General features: G+C 38.8%; 1 protein-coding gene across 1 annotated transcript in view; it reads left to right on the forward strand.

The window, feature by feature from the left end:
* Positions 1–915: 915 nt before the first annotated feature.
* LOC102781712 (contactin-associated protein-like 4) overlaps positions 916–22,240 on the forward strand; it is an 82,800-nt gene continuing 61,475 nt past the window's right edge. The window contains exons 1-2 of the mRNA XM_087850035.1: positions 916–1,067; positions 18,625–18,735. Coding sequence (XP_087706161.1) covers positions 983–1,067; positions 18,625–18,735 — 196 coding nt within the window. The 5' untranslated portion in view covers positions 916–982. The remainder of the gene's footprint in view (positions 1,068–18,624; positions 18,736–22,240) is intronic.

The raw sequence follows: 22,240 nt of genomic DNA on the forward strand, positions 1-22,240 counted from the left end.
CTTATGTTTTCATGCTATGAAGCACTCATTGCCAGCAGGCATTTATGCTGTCAAACCAAAGCCAGTGTAGTGCTAAAATCTTTAGATGTGATTACAAGAGGGCGTAAACTCATTATAATTATAATTCTTCATTGATTAAAGCTGATTGACTAAAATACTTGGAAGATGGTGATTAGCTTGTATGTTCAAAGTGATTCTAGATTTGTGCATTGACCTTATTTTAACCAGTTTATGGTGCATATGTTGCATTTGTTGCCATAAAAATATTTTCATGTATTTTTGGGACAGTTTCTGGATCTAGATTTCGCTCAGAGTAAAGATTAAAGTAACAGCACTGAGAATCAGACCTTTAATTTGAAGTCATCCTTTAAATTCCTGTATCATCCCTCACTGTGCTGCTTTGCTGATTTGCAGTGACTCAGTAACTGTGCTGGGGATCCCGTCACTGACCACTGGACCTGAACTGTTGGATTACACGATGACAAACAGACCGTGAGCAGGAGCCCTGAGCCTAATGGGACCTAAGATGACACTTTTTCTCAAATGTTGCTGGAACACAATAGCCCAGCCTGCAGTGGGTTTTCCATAGTTTTCCACCAAAGGATTCGAGCACACTAGAATTTCTTTAAGTCCTCTTAATGACTAAAGTAGCTTGCTTTGGCGCTGTGACATAATGAAAGCTTTCTCACTCCTCTCTCTCTCTTTCTCTTTCGCTCTCTCTCTGTGACTGTGTGCCTCTCTCCCTCACTTACTTCTTTCCCCTCACTCTGCAGAGTGCAGCCAAACAGAGAGCAGCCTTGCTTCTGGTGCTATCTCTTTGGAGCCAGGCGGATGTTGGTAAGCACGTTGGACGCAGAAGCAAAAAAATTCATCAGGGATCTGGGGAGTGAGAGAGTCTGGAGGACTGAAGTAAAGAGGAGTGGAGAGGCAAGACTGTCTCCCTCCTTCCCCGTGCTTTTCTTCAGCATCGTTTCACTTCGTCATGGATCTCTGGAGTAAAACAGTCCTGGGAATTAATGCACATGTCGCCCTTATATTATTCAGCTTGTATGGGGCAGTGAAAGCTGGTGAGTAGAATGAGATGTCATGTAAAGTTGTTTTTCGGTTTGCATTAATACAAGTAGCTCATTTGCCTTGGAGTTGGAGTTTTTGAGCTCTCAGATATTTTGCATTCTGTGTGTAATCCATGAAAACTAACTTTGCTGTTTCACATGCTTTTTACGAAAACAATATCTGGATTTGGGAAAATGCACTCAAATCTTTTCATTGATTTTGCTTTGGTTAAAAGGAGGCGCTGGGAACCAGTGCATGAAGCATGGGGGTGGGAAAAGCGAACAAGAAACAATTTCTTCTCCCAAACCTTATTAAGCAGCTGCCCTTGAGCAAGGCACCTGCTCCAGTGAAGCTGCATACTTTAGAAGCATGAACATTGTGAACCAGAGAAAAAAGATAAAATAAGTTGTTGTTTTTTACTTTAATAATTCTTCATTTATTTCCTCTTAGTAGCATGTAGATATCAAAATGCTCAGAGTGTGAGAAAAAAAGGCCTGTTTGTTTCTGAAAACTTAAACTTCAGACTAAATTCATTAAGTTTTACTATTTTCATCTTTTTCTCCCTGTTTGTGTTTTGCAAATTATTTTGCAGTAACACGTTTCTTTTGATTTATTTCTCCCTTTTTTGTTTTAAATCACTCGCCACGTGTTTCTTCTGATTTGTAACTTTTGAAGCATAATTGCTGATGATTTAGCAAAGCATAAAAGATCAACTGTACGCATGAATCAAAGTATCCTGCCCTCACAAAGTGAAATATATCCCAAAATGCTTGTGTCGCATAATCCCACTACACCACTGGGATCCAGATCACACACTGTTTTGATGGAAATGTTAACAGAGGGATCACTTTACATCTGAGTTGTTTGCATGTGCCACACACTGGTGTATCAGTGACAAAGCTGCTAACACAGTGGAATGAAGTGGGCAAATTTCTCCTCTCCTAGAGGTGATGCCGTATTAAACTGTATTTTGAGTCAACATGCCTGAACAAATACGATTTATTAAGCTTTTCAGAAAGCACCGCAGGCTTCATTCGGTGGAGGCAGCATTGGACAGGCAGATAAATGGTAGATATTACTACGTCAGGCTTATATTCCCCTTGACAGACAACAGCCGCTGGACACGGAGATGTGCTGATATTATGGGCTTTGAAAGAGTGAAAAAAAGAGATAAAGAGATTTCTCTGCCTTGGAGGAAATGGTTTGGGCTCAACAAAGTGCCTATCAGAAACTATAACTAAAACAAAAGAAAATGCAGCGGTCTCTCTCAAATCAATAAGGCGCACTTGTAACCCATTTCTGCACTCTCAGAAAGCAAACATACAGTACATCATCCACTTAATAATCTCCAGTGTCCAGACCTCTCTCCACATTTTATTTGACTTTGTGTTAGTGCTGAGCCAGTGCCATAGGCAAGGTCTGACTCAAGCTATTTGTCAGAGTGAACAAAGGAGGTAAAACCGTCACAAGAGGGCAGATGCTTCTGTTTCTGCATCTGGTCACAGTGACCCTGCCGTCCACCCGCTGCTTCTCCCGAAAGTACTGAAGCAGCAATGTTCTTTTGGGAGAAGCAGCAGGTGGATGGCCGGACAAACATTTCTGTGACATGACGATTCAGGCTTCAGACAGGTCTGTGATGGGCAGCCTGTTTGCCCTATGAAGACTTCTAACGAATGAAAAGGCTGAACATCAACAACAGCAGGTGTTCTGATTAGAGGGTGCCAGCAAAGATTTCAAGAGAATACATGAATTATCTCAGGTTATAATCAGCTCATTAACATTGTAGGAAGTACTTAGATATTAGCCATATCCCATTTTATGAATTCCAAATGATACCAGTAAAAAAAAGAAAAGTGGGTATTAAAGTGTACCCACATGGGAAGTGTTGTGTGAACTGGCGTGATGACCAAACACGGATGAAAATCAGTGCCATTCTATGCCCAACTCTGAGGTAAGCGATTAAAGTAACTAAATTAAGAGCACAAGATACGAGTGATTGACACATGACAGAAGAGCATTAGAGGGTTACCTAGGCAACTGGAACCTGGAATGTGCGTTAGTAACCAATTGTCAGCTTCATAGTGATGTGAAAAAAATTGAATCGCTGCCTGTGTGGAAGCAACTTTGTGATGGTCTGCACACATGGAAGCTTTGCTTCAATCAGTCATGTCCTACAGAATAATTTGAAAGATGCTAACAATGGACATACGCGCACTGGTAATTTAATGTATTAAGAATTAGCATAAGTGTCCAGTTTTAACATTCTTAGGGTTTTAGGGCTGTGTACACTGATGCACATTGATTGAGGAATAGTTTACAATTTGAAGTCATCCCTCTGGACCAAAGAACCACAAAGAAGAACTTTTTTCCCCTCCAGTGTGTTTCAATCAATTTGTGTTCACAATCTGTTTGTAATTTTCTCCTGATGAACTAAAACAGCTGCTCATTTGGTGCCCTTGACTGTTTGTACAGTTATTTTCTGCAGATCATAGAAAGCGCAGATGCAATTTAGTGGTGGGATTTGTCCAGGATCACCAAGCTCCCTAATGAAGTTGTGGCTGTAGGAACAGCAAAGTAAAGACAGCTGATAACGAAAGCTTTGAGGAAGAAGAAAAGATGAAGCTGATATAGCTAATATCTCACTAACACTGCACGTAACTGTTAACATCTTATCAGAATCATTCACAGCCCAGCGTGACTAGATATCCTGTTCCAAGTCTCCCCAGTCTCACCTGAAGAAAGACAACAGTGGTTGATTTTTGACTACAGATAAAACGACATCTTGTTTGGATGATAAAAGGCCACTCACCTAAACACATTTTCCGTGTCTCCACAGGCCATTGTACAATAAAAATTAATCTCTTCTCATTAATTATGAGGCATTCATTAAATTCACATCCAACTTTCAATAACCGTTTGTTTCTCATTTCAAACCAACAGTCAAAGTGGTTCTTTTTACTCACAGGTTACAAGTCTGCCATAACCAACGAGAGTGAATTTTTTAACAATGACAGCAAAAAACCTTAGAGTGCTTAAGAAAGCCAACCCATGATCCTTCCCTACAGTATAAATAAGAAAAATTTTAAGCAAAACTTTCCCATTATATTGCTGCATAAAGATGTGGTTATTACTATAGCTATGATCGTACCACGAGTATGCTATTTATTTATTTCTCTGTCATCCATAAAATTAAAAGCTTAGGTTCTTTTTCAACCACAGCCTTCCTCTGTAACACCGTGCTTCAAAGACACGTTTTTCCGCTCCAAAATGGTCCCGCATAGGTTGTGTGAACCTGGCACATCCAGCTGAATGCACAGAATGCACTTATCTCCTCCAATTATCTACACAACATTCCTCCAAATACACATGCTGACAAACACACACCGCTAATGACGAGACAAAGCACGCGTCCCGACTGCTGTGTCTGTTCACACAAGACTCTAGACACCTAAAAGAGGTGCGAGGGATGTTTTTTTTTCTCTCTCTCTTCTTCTACTACTCTAAAGTCCAACGTGGGATCATTATCTCTTCACTCAGCTAATTTTGGACTCTGTAAAATGTGTGTTTCACCCGGGGCCTAATGACAGATAATACCACTTCTCTTCTAACCTGTGTGTCTGTGCGTAGGAGCATGCATGCGCTGATGTGTGAAACGTGTGCATCCTCTGACAAGAGGATGTGTGAACATGATGAAAGCAGAGCAAAGGAATGCTAATAAGAGATGTGCCTGTGAATGCACACATGATGGCTAAAAAATGTTTACATAATGCATGAATCACCAGTCTTTCACACATACTAATAACCAAGAAGAGAGGTTTCCAAACTGAAACATATATACGGTACTTAAGTGGCAGTAGGTGCTGCATCTCGTAAAAACAAAAAAGCACAAGGAAGTGTTGTCTTCTTTAAGTTCAGTTTCCTTTTGTAGTTGATGTCGTGCAGGCACTTGTGGAGATTCTGGGGAAAACACAATAGAACAAGAAAAGTTTCCAGTGACCTTAAATAGATCACCTTATTTTCAGACAGGGTAAAAAACAAAAATCTGAGGATATTTCAGCCTAATAAACGTAAACATGATCAAAGGCACGGAGGCTAAAGCTTATAGAACACTGACATTAATCTCAAGCACGGATATTTATGCCAGTAGAAGAAATTAGGAAAATATATGTACATAATTTAAAAAAAAAAATGCAAAATTAACTTAAATTGCAGGAACTGAAACAGTCGTATTAACGTGAAACTGCTATGTGAACCTTCCATGAAGAGTAGAAGTATTTCAACCACCTTCTACTTTAACACAACAAATTAGCCGCCATACAGGTTACGAGGTTCCTGCAGCACTTGTGTCACAAATGACACATTTAATGACACAAATTTGCAAGAAACATCTTAAATCGAGAATTTAACATATTTCTTATTTACTGTGATTCACTTGCTTTGTGTAATCCATAGGGATGGGGGGTGGGGGGGATTGATACAGCATAGTATTGAGATATTTTTGCTTGGCAATATTGTATCGATACAGGAAAACCAAATATTGCTTTTCTATTAAATAAATTAAAATAACCTGGGAAAAATATGAACAAGAGGATTCATCTCATGGATCACCATCTAATCTGCAATCATTCTCAGAGTCAGCTCAGCCAATCAGGAAGCTCTGTGAAGGTATGTCATTTCCTTGTTACCTGGAAGCAGGAGGTGAAAGTTTACCATCAATCCTGGAGCTAAGCTACCGGTGCTAAAGCAGCTGGTCATGAATTAATAAACTTTTGAGTACTCTCTGTGGGGTTTTAAAAATGATGAAATCTTTACATCACTAGCTGAATCACTTGTTCTTATTATCAGCATAGCAGCAATGTATTCATGTTTAATATACATTATTAGCTCACTGATACAGTCACTACCCGATTTACATAATTTATGGAGTTTCCTGATTTTCTAATGGCTAACTCGAAATTTTGATTTATTTTCTCAAAATGTTGCCTTGTTTCAAGTTGCACTAATAGTTAGTGTATGAGGATTGACTCACTTTTGGAGCCAGCCTCAAGTGGCCACAAGAGGAAGTACAGTTTGGTCAAGCCGACATTCTTTTTGTCACAAACAGACTGAAGATGCATTTTCTGACACAGCACATTTATGTGCTCATAACATAGTCTAATGTTCAAATATGTAAAACTGATGTTAACAGAAAATCTTCGAGCACTATAGAGTGTGTGTCTGTTTTTTAAACACATTTTGGAAAATAAAATCTATTCAGTGCTCTCAAGATGATTAAATTTGGTTGAAAATTGCATGAGCTGGGTAAATTAGCACCTGCCACAAGCCAAATTCCAGTAAAATATTTAAGTGGTTAGTATATTCCATTCATAAAATGAAAATCAGAGTAATTATTTTGTCACTGCATGTTACATTTTCACATTTTATGATGTTAATTTTCCACCCACAAAGAGATTTACACTAGTGGGTAATTAATGAAATGCTGGATATGTGATTTTCCTTCAAGATTTGATTTGATTCCCGACTGTTCATTTCACATAGAATATCCTGATTAAATTTTTACTTTTCACTATTTTGATATAAACATAAACCTGCAAATTTCATTAGTGAGGAAAGTGTTGTGCATTTCTTTACGCCTTTGATGTGATGGTGATGAATGATTTATGAGACACTGGTTTGTGACAGCAGAGATGAGAAAAGTGAGAGGAAGCTAAGGAGAACCCCTTGTCATATTTCTTCTTTAGTGTCATTTATGAAAATGTGTGTTCAGAGGAGGCGAGTCATGAATGTGAGTTGATGAAGTCAAGGCCACGTTACGGCGGCGGCACCCATCAGAGTAAACTTGGAGCTGTCAGTCAAGAATCAGGATTTATTAACCCAGAGACAAGTAGTTAAGTGATAAAACTGACAGTGCTGTGCGGTCCATCCATCTGAGTTTGTGACACACTGATATTTGCTCAAGGCCAATGCCCCTGAATCTCTGGCTCCCTAAACACACGCTCATTTATCACAGGGTCCTGTCATCACTGTAGATCATGTGTAGCTGGTCCAAGAATCTGTCAAACTCTGCTAAGATCATTGTGTTCGGTCACCGCATTGTTGTGGGTCCTAGTTTGTATAAGAAGAGAACTTGAATTTACTGGTTGAAGATTTAAACCTTGCTGTAAAGAATCACTTGAGCAAAGTGTGAGAATCCCAACATACTAGAAGAATAAAGTGATGTTAAACCCAACTCAAGGCCAGATGCATTCTTTTCAGATTTCTAAAACTCTCAAGGATCTCAAAAGTTTGATTAGCCAGATTTAAAATCCCATCATTAGCTATGATCGGAGTGACTCCATAGTGTCATGGTTAATACATTCAGCTTACAAGCAAATATACTCGTGAGCACTCCCAGTGGGGGAGGGATGTGTGTCAGGAAGACCATCTTGCATCAAATTTGCGTGAAATCAAATATGCAGACTCATCATGTGACATTTAGAACAAGAAAAGGAATTTCAGTGCATTCTTATTTAATTTGGACGTAAAATTAATCTTTGCACAAAAGGTTATTAGCAGTGTTGGTCAAGTTACTTGAAAAAAGTAATCAGTAACTAATTACTGATTACTTCCCCAAAAAGTAATCCCGTTACTTTACTGGTTACTTATTTTCAAAAGTAATTAATTACTTAGTTACTTTTTAACAACACGATTTACAACCTGAATAGGGGATAAAGCGATAGATCTTTCAGCCCAATTCTACTTTTTCTGCATAATCCATCATACAAAATGTAATCAAATGGAAAAGTCTCTTTTTAAAACTTGTTTTATTAGTTTTAATCTTTTAACTTTATGCATCAAGCAAAACTTTAATTATATGCACCATTCTCTGACTGGAGGAAATTTGTTTAACATTTAAACCTATTTTCTGCACATTCCAGCACATGAAATAAAATATTTTTTGTGTTTACACTCAGTCTTTCAAATAGATGCAAGTAAAACACAGCAGAAAATAAATAAAGTCAAAGACTAGCGGTCCTGTTGCTCTATTTTCACCTGTAAAGCAGGAGTTGGGTAGGCGGAGGTTTATCCTGGTGCAGGTGTGCTGCAGCGGTCAGTGGAAGAATCCGCGAGTTTCTCTGTGAGTTTCCCATTACGTCGTAGCTACTCGGTGCTTGCTTGGAAGTTTAGGGGTTTTTTCGCTGTAAAAATAAGTTTTCTTCCCACGCACAACGGACACTAATGTTTTTGTTACTTTTTATGGAATCAAACTCAAAGTAAGGTCAGTACTTCCACGCTTTAAACGCTGCACACTCTCATACTCTCTCCCGCACTCGATATATGATCCATTGTTGATCTGCACACAGCTCTTGTCACGAACGTCGCACTCGCTTACGTCACTGTCATGAGACGTTCTCGCAAAAAAATCATGGTTTTAGTAACGCAGTAACGCAGCGTTCCTACGGGAAAGTAACGGTAATCTAATTACCTTTTCTTTCTCCAAGGACACTGGCTTTGTTTGTTGGACCTTGATAGTTTTGCGATGATTTTATATTATGAAGCCTCACTGAAAACATCGTTGAAAGCAAACAAAAAGAAGCCTCTCTTTTTGTTTTAACTTGCTCTTTGTTAAGTTTGTGGTTAGGATTAGAAAAAAAGAAATTGACACTGACATTGCCAAGTCACACCCTGACAACTTCACCCCAAAAACAAGATTTTCACAGTTTTTGTAAAAATACTACCCTTGTACCAACGCAGCTGTGACATTCTGCTCCAAGTCTGAGCTCATGCACTGTATCTCTCTCATTAGCTGATAGACATGTTGTACCTACATGCATTTCTTCACAAAAATTTGAATGTGGAACTCCTCAGTTACATAAAAGCCTTTCTACAGTACTTCTGGGTCATAGTTTATTATTTATAATGTACTGTTATAATACTTCTACTTGTCTAATTAGTAAGCATGCAGTATTACTTCTGTGTTGTACGTATTTATTCTGCACGTACCGTACATTGTTTACCTGTCATTTATTACACCTGCCCTGACCGTAATGCATTAACTTTAGGTTGATTTAATGGATGTCGCTGACAGCTGAATGTCATCTCTAACATGCATATTTTACGAAGAACAGGGACAACGTAATGTATTCATAATTCAGAAATAATTTAGCTTGCCACATGTATGCTTTGTCATCCTCACATTCCTTTGGACTGCAAATCATCTTCTGCAACCTGCCACACTCAGAGCTGCCACTGTAATTAGATTAGATGCAGCATCGTGGCAAATGTGAGAGCAGTTGAAATGCCAAGACATAATCTGATATTGAGCACCTCGGGATAAAGCTGAGTCAAAGCTAAAACTTTGAGACGTAAGAGACATATATATCTGACAAGCAATTTAACGATTCAGTAAATGAGGCTGAAGAAATAGCAGAGAAAGATGAGTGTGCACCGTCAGAGTGCTGAAACTTTCAGTTCATTTTATGTTACTTCACTATATAATCAGTTTGAGAATAGCATCCCAGCAGCTGGCAAAGATTCAAAGACAAAAATCTACACCAAACAGCTGAGAAAACTCCTACTGTAACTACTGTGACCCCAAATTATGAATAGGCTAAAACTTATGCATTTTACATAATAATAATTAGCTGGTGACATAAATATTTCTCACTGATTAAAATCTAGCATCATCTCATTTGAATTGTTTTCATCCTTCCCTCTCATGCATACTAATCCCTCTTCCAGAAGCAAGCAGAGAATTGTTTGTAATAATCATAAAATCTGTCAGAGGCGCAGGCAGCCACGGTTATAAATGCGTCTCTCTGAGATGAGATAATGAGTAGCAAACATTGTTTCATTTAGGAAAAATCATATAAGAATATGATCAGTAACCTAATTCAGTTCAAGTTTAATGTGTAGAAAATAAGATTTCGCGGCAACACTTAAATAATTACAAATACATGCAAAATTAATTTTTTCTTCATAAATAAAAGAAAATATAACAGTTATTGTTGCATTAATGTTGCATCCTGTCATGTTGTTGGCTTTTTGGTGTATTCGTTGGCTTCTGGTTTCCATGTTTACCTTTTCCTAGTTCTAGGGTCACTGCTTGTTACAGCCCATTTAATTTTAATGATACACTAACCGGTGCCTTTGTCTGGTACCCCTGTTCAGCTCCTGGTGAACGTCCAAACCGAGCATCAAGATGGTTGGAGAAATATGATTTAAGTGACTTTGAATGTGAAATTGTTGCTGATGCCAGACAGACTTGGTTTGAATATTTCAGAAATTGCTAATGACGCTCCAGAAATGAAAAAATATCCAATGAGCAGTAGTTCTCTGAGCCAAAATGCCATGCTGATGCCAAAGATCAGAGCAGAATAGCCAGACTGACAAGCTGATAGGAGGCCAACAGCAATTCAAATAACCACTGTTACAAAGGTGTGCAGAAGATTATCTGTAAACGCACAACATGTCGAACCTTGAAGGGCTACAGCAGCCGCAGAAGAAAAGGGAACTAAGGCTATAATGTGCACGGGCTCACTAAATTTGTCAATATGATCCAAACTCTCACAATAATGTATCCAGTACCTTGTTAAATCAATACCATGAAAAGATAAAGTAGTTCTGAAGGCAAAGTGAGGTCCAAACTGGTACTAGCAGTGATTGGTGAGTGTATATTCCAAAGATTTTCCTTGCGCTTGTTCCTTTTGTTGTTGTACTTCCTTTCTCTATCCACATGTTTACATTGTGTTCACATGCTCAAAAAATTAAGTGAACCTTCAGACATTGAATCTTATTGAATGGAATTTTAAAGTTTTAAATCTCTACTAACATATATTGTGCACTTTGTTAAGAAAACCAGGAAAAGGTCAGTGGAAACCAAAATAAGCATTAACCCTTTGAGGATTGGTTTAAAAGGGGGGATATACTTAATTTATCCCAAATTTAGGAAATTACTAATATTATCAAGTTTTGAAGTATGTCCTCCCAACAGGAAGTCTTATATCCTCTCCTGCGTCAACAGACCTTACTAAAAATGTGTTTGTGTGTAACGATGAATCCCTGCCAACTATAAAAGTGCTGATCAATAGTATATGGACTAATCTACTTGTGCATTATTAGTTCAGGAACCAATACAATGAGACACAAGAAAGAAAGGCAGATGAACGCTGTAAAATAAAAAATTTTGTTGATAGTTCTATAAACTCCTCGGGGTAGAGGCAGTAGCATGAAGCCATAATGAAGTATGGAGTTAAATATGGAGGTTAAGGCAGTTGGTGTAACTGACATATAAGTTATGCACTCAATCTGTCTTTAACGCACAAATGTACAAAGATGAAATGGCTTCAGGTGTATAGCAACAGCTTAAGAGAAGTCCACGCTGTGCTGTCAGTGTAAATTTATCTGCTGGTAAAATCCAGTTTTTGGAATTTGCCTCTTGGTTATTTTCTCAGATGGGAAATACTAAAAACTTGCAAAACAATAATAAAAATGTCATGCTGTGACAAAAAAAGGCTTCCCGTTCACGCATATATCATTAACTAGTAGCTCCCAGTTATTCCAACAAATGATAGACTTAATGTGATGAGATGAATATTCAGTATTTCAAAAATGCAAAACAGGAACCATCAACGAGCTCTGCCAGCAATGTACTAACGAATTGTTTTTGTTCTTTTAGTATGTTCCTTTTGATTTCTATGCCGCACTACGTGAGTAGTTGGGAGTCCAATATTTCACCAGTAATTGAAGTCTGTGACGTTTTGTATTGTTTTGCCATATTCTGTAACCTTTCCCGCACTGAAGAACCAGGTTTCAGTTTTCTGTCACTGCAGATGGGATGAAAGTTAAACGTGTATGCAGAGTATTGCTCCTCTGGTACTCAAAGGATTACAGTCACCTGCACATCTCAAGTAAAGGTCTGTTTCTCACTTGAAAACATTTTCGTAATGTAGACAGCTCTCTTGATATGCTGCCAAAATCTTATTGAATCTAAATTTGATCAGAAAATATGCTTCACCGAGCTGCTACTTTTTTATTTGCCCTTGGCCTAAATTATATGCGAATGTGACAAGGATTGTACCTAGGACATGCATGAGCGAACACAAGGTTTTGCAGCAGCATGAAAGACTTCTACCTGTCTTGTTCCCTAAATATTCCTGCAATGAGCACAAAGATACTTCGATATTGTTAGAATTCTGCACCATACACAGGGGTCAGGCTCTCCCACCAGGGGAGGAAGCCACAGTTTCTGATCAGTGCAGGAGCCCAGTGGAGATTTAATGCGTAGCGCATTTCTAGAGAGGACATGAACTACATATTTCTTTTCCTTTTTCTTCTTTGATTTCTCTCTGGTCTGTTTTATTTTATTTCTAACCAGAATTTCCAGAATTTCATATTTGCATACTAAAGAAAAACATTGTCTCTGTGAACTTATTTTTATCTGTTACTCTTAAAGAATGAACTGTGAAAATTCCTCAGTGATTGTGGTTCATATTTTTTTTTAGAATTGAAGACGTGTCTAGGATGAGTGGTAAAACATCTTCCCTAACTCAAAGAACTCCGGTTGGCTTTATTGTACACGTCAACATGTACAAGTTATTATGTCCATATTGACATGACACATCCCACCGCTGCCACAGATTTGTCAGCGGCACAACTATAATGCAATTATCGCAATCCAGCACATTCTAAAATTGCTCTACTGGACTGAAATCTGGTGACAGTGAAAACCATTTCTGTACAGTGAACTCACTCTCATGCTCAAGAAGACAGTTTAAGAGTTAGATTAAATGTTTTCCTGCTGGAAGCAGCCATCAGAAGATGGGTATATGGTCATATATGGACATGATTAAGCAACAGTACTCATTAAAATGATACCCAACTGGTACTAAAGTATACCAAGAAAATATTCCCCCCACCGTTTTACCACTACGGTGATACATCGATCCATGTTGTTTACACTAAATTCTGTGTGTAGCCTCGGTTTCCCATCAGGAATGCAACACAGTGTGGTCTTCTGCTGCTGTAGCCCATCTGCTTCAGTGTTTGATGTGTTTTACATTCAAACATGCTTTTTTTCATACCTTGGATATAACAATCGATTTCATTTGATTCTCTGTTGGATTTATGTCAGTTTGAAGCAGTCTGGGCTTTCTCCTCGCACACAACAAGTCATTTTCATCTAGAGTAAGGCCTCTGACGGGAATCTTTGTAAACTCAAGAGATGGTTGTGTAGGAAAATCACAGCAGTTTCTGAAATAATCACCTTTCTTTCCTATTCAGATGCTCGGTTTGAACTTCAGTAGGTGGTCTTGAACATGTCTACATGCCTACATGCTTTGAGCCATATGACTGGCTAAACTGAAATTTGTGTCAGCGAGCAGTGATATTGTATTTCTGAAGGTGTTACACGATCAACAGCAACAGCAATGTAGCACAGTCTAACGCAATATCCAGCCTCAAATATAACTCTACTTAACATCAGCATTAAGACATTATGTGTCATTGTTAGGTATTTGAAAATAAATCTACTCATGTTGCCTCCTCAAAAAAAAGAAAAAAGATGTAATACGCTTCCATTAACATTTTGCAAGATATGACTTGCACTGGATACTGTGTTTGACAGTAAACTGAGCTACTGACTGGCAGTTTTTGAGTGGATAAGCATCCGTTTCAAACAATACCAGCATGCCAGAGGTGTTTATAACAAGGCAGGACTGGAAACATTTTTTTTTAGCATTCAGTCGCAGCTCAGGAGCTATTCAATAGGCAGCCTCCTGTGTCAAGCCAGAGATACATGCTGGAATGAAGGCAGGCAAGTCAGAGCAGAAGAGAGATCTCCCCGATGAAATGCTCCATTCTGCTACCTATATACTAGCAAAAACGTGACATTACGAAGCTTATTTTAAATTAAAACACAACCGAAGACGCACATTAATTGGGTCTGTGTATGCGCGCCATCATGAAAAAATGCGGTCCTGAGATCCCAACTGTAGTGGGAAGTACCACAAGGATGGATTTAAGTAGTTCAACAGGTGTTTATAAGTCGGTGTCTCTCTCTTTGGACAGATTTGTCAATACAAGTAGTCCTTAGGTGCTCACAAATAGAAATATAAACATCGTAATGGGCATTGCTGCCGGTGTGATGTCACTGCAAAATGGTCTCTGGTGCACATAATTCACAGTGATCCACTCCACTATTATCTGTATAATAATTTATCATCTAGTAATTTTTTCAACATCTGCCCCTAAGCAATGCAAGACAGCCTGGCATTGCAAAATCCGAAATAAATAATGTACCAAATGATTAAATGTTATCCCCAGAAATATTTTGCTTTTTCTTTGTATACTTTTGGTATCCTGTGATTAAAGAAAATGTAAAGGTGAGTGGACAGCTCTTTCTCTGGATGTCCGTATGTTACACCAAAACTTTAATAACTCCAATGGCAGTAAAAAAAACACAGGTGTTATTGTTTGTGGTCATGCTACAGAACTCTTACCCTGCTAATGGAAACAACTTCCTAGTGTGTATTACTGAAACATAAACTGTTGTATTTGCAATAAGTGCTTACAATTTTTGTTGGAGGATTTATTTAAAAACCAATTTTTCGCCTTTTTCCAGCTTTATTTAAAAGGGTACAGTGAAGAGAGACAGGAAAGCAGAGGGAATGACATGCGGCAAAGGGCCACAGGTCGGACTCGAACCCGCCTGCTCATCCCAGTGAGCTTAACTTGCACCTTCTTGTTGGAGGATTGAGGAATATTTGCGTTTGAGGCTCTAATATTTTTTTGCTGGGCATTACTGGCTAGAAAATAAAGTCAGTTAGACATTAAGCACCACTGTATTGAGAGTCCAGTATCATTAAGGAGCTCCATACCAATAAATCTGACAGCTCTTGTTCATTTAGGTGAAGCCACTCATGAATGCTTCTGCTATTTCACTGACAGAGTAAAGTTGACTCCATTTGGTGAGACAACACGATGGCAGGATGCATGAGAGAATGTGTGTAACGTTCATTCTTTTGGATATATATTTATTTCATACATGCCATGGGCGTGCAGAGCACTGGGAGGGGTTCTCTTTTTATAGCACTCTCAAAGTCACAGGAGTTTTGGATATAAGAGCTGTCAGGGCTAATGATTCACAATATCACTATTTAGGCTGAGGGCTGTCAAGCTAGCACTCCATTACTAGCCCTAACACCCAGTCCTCTGAGAGCCTACACTGTCTGCTTCTACATGGTCTTAAGAATATGGGCTGGAAACAAATAACCAAAAAAGCAACATGGAGCAAACAGAATGAGTACCAGAGAATTTAATTGTACTGTGTGGTCTCTGTTTTATGTCTTAACTCTTCCATGAGAAACTGAACTCCAGTTGAGTAAGCAGTAAGTGCTCAGAGCCAGCTTAATTCATTATGCACAATTCTGTGATTGTCTATGCAGCTTCACAGCTAACAACACCAGCTACTGGACCTATAAAATGTTGTGATTGAGTGAGTGCAGACCTAATAGTTAAAGTTAGTTAAACTTAAGCTTTCTTAAGAGAAGCCCTTAAAAGGTATTACAACCATTAGAATCCAATTCGGAAAAATTACCACCTTTATCAATCCACAGGTTTAGCTTCATATACATGAGTGTGAAACAAGCAGAAGAAGGAGTTCTATTGGGCTTTGTTAGGTTGTGACACTCTGGAGGCAGCTGACAGGTACAAAAAGGACAGTTGGAGTGAGGTCCTTGCAGTACGTGAAGCAAAAACTTGGATGTAAGAGGAGTTTGGCTAGGCCATCGAGCAAGACTTTCAGCCAACATCAAGGCACTTCTGAGAAACAGTCAGGTAACTGCAGAAGGGCAAGCAGCCTCCTTTTCAACGTGTATACAGTGGGGACAGAGTGTTGCTGACCTTAACTGAGGTTATAGTCAGTTGTTGCAAAGAATACTTTAAAGAGTGTGAGAGGAATTGAGGAGATCCTCAAAGTAGAAGCAGAGCAGGGGACGATGGGGATGACTCGCTTATCAGGGTGGCTGAGGTCACTGAAGCAGCCAAAAAGTGACAAAGCTTTGCTTTGGGTTTCTTAAAGTTGACTGACACACCTCTGCAGCGTCAGATAGATGTTAGGGATAGTGCCTCTGTATTGACGCCGGACAGTGGTCACCCTTTTCAAGAAGTGGAACCAGGAAACGTGGTCCAGTTTCAGAAGCATCGCACTCCTCAGCGTATGGCTTTATCCTGTGCTTTCTGTTGCTAAATGTGCATAGGTGAACTCAGTGAAGGTCTTTAATTTCAACACACAAAAGCTGCATTTCAAATATGTAATGAATGAATAACTGGACACTGAACAAAATAAATAAGAACAAGGTCTCGAAGTTCTCTTTAAATGGACACGAGAAATTTCAAATATATTTTAAATCATTAAAATGTTGACATTTAAGAAAGCCTGAAATATCTTGTATTATAATGTTTCATAGGAGTTCGAACAATATATTCAAAGATACTGTTTATTATTATTGCAGTTTTGAATTAATATATCTTTATCACATATGTTTGCTGGAAATACAACCAACGCCTAGTCATCCTGCATCATCACATTCTGCCTATTTGTGAAATACCTGTCTCACTATGTAGAAGGTCACCTTTGCTTTTAGTCCTTGATGCACTTAATGCAGCAATATTTTTCCTGAGAAATTAAAACAGTTGTGTTTTAAGGCACAAAGTCTAGATTTGGAAGTTAGCAGGGTGTTGTGGTTAATGTCCTGTTTGGACGTTTGTGTTGCAAGTTTCTTTTTTTTACTTAAAACTAGCTAAAACTATGTGGTCTGGTTTAACTTAAATGTTTGAAAAAAATCAGGAAAGCAGCCATATGTGACTAGTTGGAAGTGAGCTATCCATCTCACTATCGCTACACACTGCCGCTAAAGGACACCTTGTATTCAAAATTAGCTTTGACAGCAACACAGAAATGGGAACGGACCACGTAATAACTCAATCAAATGATCTCTCACTCATGAAAACTTTATTTCTTATCTCTGCATAATTTTAGACACACAAAGCCACAAACAGTACACATTATACCTCTCTTTCATATTAATTTCCAACCTTGGCATTCTTGGAAATCTATATAGGTATTTTGTTTTGTGTAGGCAATGGCACAAACACCATGGTATACCTAAACATATGTACGGTTTAAATCTTCAGTGTTTCACTGAAAGAAGATCTGTTTACACCTTAATTTTCAAGTCCAGACTATAAGTGTCTTTTTTATATACATTGAAAGGAGATGAAAAATGCAGCTGTCAGCTTTACCTCTCTCAGTTGATAATTGAAAAGATAGACTAGATGGCACTTTCATTCAGGAAGGGGTGGGGTGAAAAACTAAAAATATATTGCAAAACATCAATTGTCATAGGAACAGGAACCGATCATTTATTGTTCAAAATCAGCCATCCAACTTCAAAAGATTCATTTTTATACACCTGACTGTAGACAATTGTGGATGTCCATTCAAGCATCAAGGAGACATTAGTAGATTTTTATAATTATGCATTATCTTTAAGTTGCTCCTCTTTATCAGCTGCCAGAAACAGGTGCTTTTGTTTGGAGATGAAGTGCACAGATGTAGATCTTTCAGAGTAGAATCTTAAAAATTTTATGCAAATAATTGTTAAACTGTGTAAACACACAAATGCCTATTACGCTTTATCAAAAAGTTCAATTGTATTTAGCTTCTGGTCATTTTTATCCTTTGCATGCCAGTACTTTTGTTTATAATCCAGAGTAATTTGTACTTGATTTTTAATGCTTTACTTTTTACATTGCAAAAATCTCTGTACCGTGTTGTTTAAGCTCAATTAAAATGATGAAAGTGAAAGCAAAGTCAAACTTTCTGTGTAACTTCCCAGAACAGGCAGAAATCCAATATCAAAGCAGGAAGGCCAAGTCTGATTAAATCTTGACTAAACAAAGCTTAAGATGCTTCATTTATATAATCTCACCAAGAGATATCTCTCTCCAAGCTCTCGAAGATATTTGGCTCCCGGCCACAAAGATCATCTAGCAGAAGGAGGATTTAGCTGAAGTCCAATCCTCTAGTCACTTCAGCAGATTACTGAACATTTTGGTTTGTTAAATAACTGTTTATCAGACATGAATGCACAAAAATCTGCATATTTCTTTTCTTTATTGCTTATAACTGACAAAATGTTGCCTTGAACTTGTGCTTGCAGTGGTTTTTTAAATGAACGTAAAAATGTAATTATGTATATTCATGTAATCATGGAGTCGCTGGTAAAGCTCAAAGATGCTGCTGAGTCTGTAAATTGAAAGAAAGGCTAAATGTTGTATCGTACTACACTCAGCATCAATTTAATATAGTCGATAAGAATTAGACAGTATGAGTAGCCTCACCTGACATGACTGATCCACTCCACTGTTGGCCATTACGTTAAATGAAGGTGTTTTGTCAGATGGCGAGAACACTACACAGCTTAAAGCCCAATAATTATGAACATTAATCTCTATTGTGTTTAACATTTGCAACAATGACGAAGTTTATGCTCACCTATTGTTTTAAATTATGTGTTCTCTGATTCTCAGAGGTGTGTCACAGTCCGCTGGTATCCAACCTGCCACCATCATCGTTCAGGAGCTCATCACAGTTATCCGGCAGCCATGGACCCGGCTTTGCCAAGCTGAACCGCAGAGAAGGTGAGTAACAGTAATTACTGCATTTGTCTTGGCTGAGATGTTTTTGATCAATAAATCAAACTCCATTAGCTTTCCACATGGTTTTCCCTAAGTGTTGTACTTAGGGCAGAAGGTAGGCATTACTTTTCATAATAATACTTAATCAAACGAAAGTGTGAAACTGTGTGATATGAACGATTCTGCAGATTTTAGCAACTCCATCCACTGCTGTGTTTCGGCAACCCATGTACAACTGTCAATATGAAATTGGAGGGCGCAACTCTAAAAGGAGCTGTTGTTAAGAAGCTATATAAACTAAAGTTTAGTTTTTTCTATATAGCACAGATTCACAAACACTTATATTATGGTAAAAAGCCCCTTAACACCTACAATATTAGACAGTTAATGCCAATTTAACAGTCCTTTTTGCACAAGGACAGCATGATGCTTGGGAGCAAGATAGCTCTGAAAGAACCAAGGCTCAAGGAGCAGCAGTCATCTTCCTCCCACACACTGGAGGCTTAGGGGTAAAGAAAGGAAAGAAAAGCAATACCTCTGTACAGGACAGAGTAGACAAAAGGTAATGACATGCAGTTGTTGCAGAGAGTGCATGCAGAGTTAAAAAGAATTGAGAGTCATTGAGAGTCCCTCTGAAGTTTCAGTCTATCGCAGCCTGACCCAGCCCTGACTATAAACTCAATCAAGAAGTTTTAAGCCTAATTTCCTGAACTCAAACTACTAATAGTTTTCACAGCAGAGTCGACCAATAGCTAAAAGTTCAGCCTCCCATTTTATTTTTTGGAAACTCCTGCAAGTAAGCCTGCAGTTTGAGAATGAAGTGTTCTATTATAATGTACTATGACTAAATATTATGGGCTGATCATTCAAGAGTTTGAATCCCTTCCACTCACAACTTAAATCTGGCAGTGACATTTAGGAGAAATATGATCTCTCTCCCTCATCCCTGTTAGTGCTCTCAGTGTGGTTTTTAAACTTAACTGAATAACTTCACTGGGAGCTTTGAGAATAAGCTAATAACAAGACATTATTATGTATAGGCTAGAAGTTAGAAAAGCATGGACTAGAACAGGGGTGGGCAACTCCAGGCCTCAAGGGCCGGTGTCCCTGCAGGTTTTAGATGTGTCCTTGGACCAACACAGCTGACTTAAATGGCTAAATTAGCTCCTCAACATGTCCCAAAGTTCTCCAGAGGCCTGGTAACAAACTAATCATGTGATTCAGGTGTGTTGACCCAAGGTGAGATCTAAAACCTGCAGGACACTGGCCCTCGAGGCCTGGAAATGCCCACCCCTGGGCTAGAATATAACCAATGTTGTAAGTGGTGGAAAAGGGACAAAAATTAAGAGGTTTCAAGACAAAACAAAAAAAAAAACCTGAACCTAAGTTAGTTGGATTATAGAAGTCCGTCACAAATCCAAAAAACAAATATAAACAGCAGAATCAAAAGCCACCCAGCACACATGAGGGACAACAACCAAGCAAGGAACACAAAAAATCTAACAGAGGTCAGAGGAAATATATGGCTATTTATACACTAAGTTAATTAGGACAGAGTGGAAACACCAGGGGAACAAGACACAGCTGAACCAAGTCTGAAAATGAGACATGGGGGTGTCCAAATTCATGGGCTGCATCCTCCTGAGGCCGCATTTGTAGGCCGATTACGTCACAGCGACGCGACAAAGTAGTATAAGTAACATAGTATGTTGCTTTGTTTTGTTTTGTTTGTTTTCTATTCTTTTTCTCTCAACAGGTGATCCCGGAGATATTTTTTTTTCCCCCCTTTCTCACTGTCCCTCTCCCCTTCTGTTTTTCTTTTCCTTCCTCTTTCTTTCTCCCTTTCCTATCCCTCACTCATGTCTGTCCCGTCTGTAACAACTGAAAATAAAATAAAATAAATAATAAAAACAAAGGTCGATCAAATGGACCAATACGGCAATGCCATGATGATCCATTTGGCAAAATAAATCCATTGGGTATCCTTGTTGGTCTTCAGACAACAATTCTGACGGCTAAAGAACCAAATGGGACAGGCAGAAAAAAAAAAAAAAAAAAAAGGCTGTCCAAATTCGTAGACTCGAATGCAGCCGACAAATGCGTCCTCATTTTCCCCGAATTTGAAGGATGGGTCGGTGTGTCCTTCGTGGCCCACCATATCCCAGAATTCATAGCGCTGCTCAGCCAATTCCAGTTTTCAACAATGTTGGCCGCTACCGTCACGGGTTGCCGGGGCAAGCCGTGTGTGAATTATTTAGGACCCAAGATGCGGCAGCTCTGGTGCAAATGAGTTTATTTAGCAAAAGTAGATACAAACAGAGATGGCGAGGGTGAGCTTAAAACTAAGAAAGCCTAAACTGGGAACAACTAAGGAAAAACAAACCTGAAATCTTGAGACAAGAAACCGAGATGCAGGGAGACGAGGAGAACATAGGAAAAAACCACAAAGGACGACAGAGGGAGAAACGCAAACAAACCAACAACTAACAGAAGCAGACACAAGGTTTAAATACACAGAAGGATAACGAGGGAATGAGACACAAAAGGAGGGCACAGCTGGGAGTAATCTGACCTGACGAGACAGGGGAAAAGTAAACTGTACACACTGAGATCAGACACGGATCTTCAAAGTAAAACAGGAAACACATACACGTAATGACATAACCCACAACCTTAACACAGGGACACAGAACATAGGAACATGAACCATGAAACAGAAGAGTACAAACACCCAAGGTAACCAAAACCACAGAATAATAATAAACTAAAACATAAACACAGAGTCACAGACTCCGGATCATGACAGGTACTAAGTTTTAAAATTACTCTTATTACTCTTTCTGGGTCACAAAATAAACTTTTAACATATTTTCAGGCGAGAATGTAGCTGTGTAAACTTCAAATATGCTCAGTTTATCAAGATATCACATGTTTGCAAAACATCTTTGGAGACGTCTGTTATCCACCAGCTCGATAGCTAGCCAGAAGCTCGAGGGTCACTGAAGCCGCCGAGAACGACAAACTCCCGGCACATCATTTTCGGATCACCGCAGTCTTTCGCTACTCAGGTTAAACGTAATTTATAAGTCACTTAGACAACCTAAAAATGTTATTGTTTGGCTTTTTTCAGTGTTTTATTTGTTCGTGAGTAAATCAGTTTGGTTGAGATTAAAGTTATTAGATTAGATTAAAAAAAACCTTTTTTAATCCCCCGGGTGGTTTTCACACAGCTGAATAAACATCACACAGAAAACCGATTAAACAGAAGTGAGAGATGGTCGAGAATTTACACCAGTGTCCTGTTATATTTTAGATAGGAAGGAGCAGACAGCTGAGTTTATTAAACTCCACCGAGACAGCGGTGACGCAGATCTGAAGGCTAGACCGCCTAATTTCACAGCCGTTTACTTTCAGCCTACCTGCCCTTTGGAGGACCCGGCCCACGTAGACCGTGAAGGCCGGGTCCTCAGGAAGATGCAGCCCACGAATTTGGACACGACTATTGGCA

The sequence above is a fragment of the Neolamprologus brichardi genome, chromosome 13 (genome assembly GCF_056152115.1).
Source record: "Neolamprologus brichardi isolate AB-2024 chromosome 13, ASM5615211v1, whole genome shotgun sequence".
NCBI classification, from domain to species: Eukaryota; Metazoa; Chordata; class Actinopteri; order Cichliformes; family Cichlidae; genus Neolamprologus; species Neolamprologus brichardi.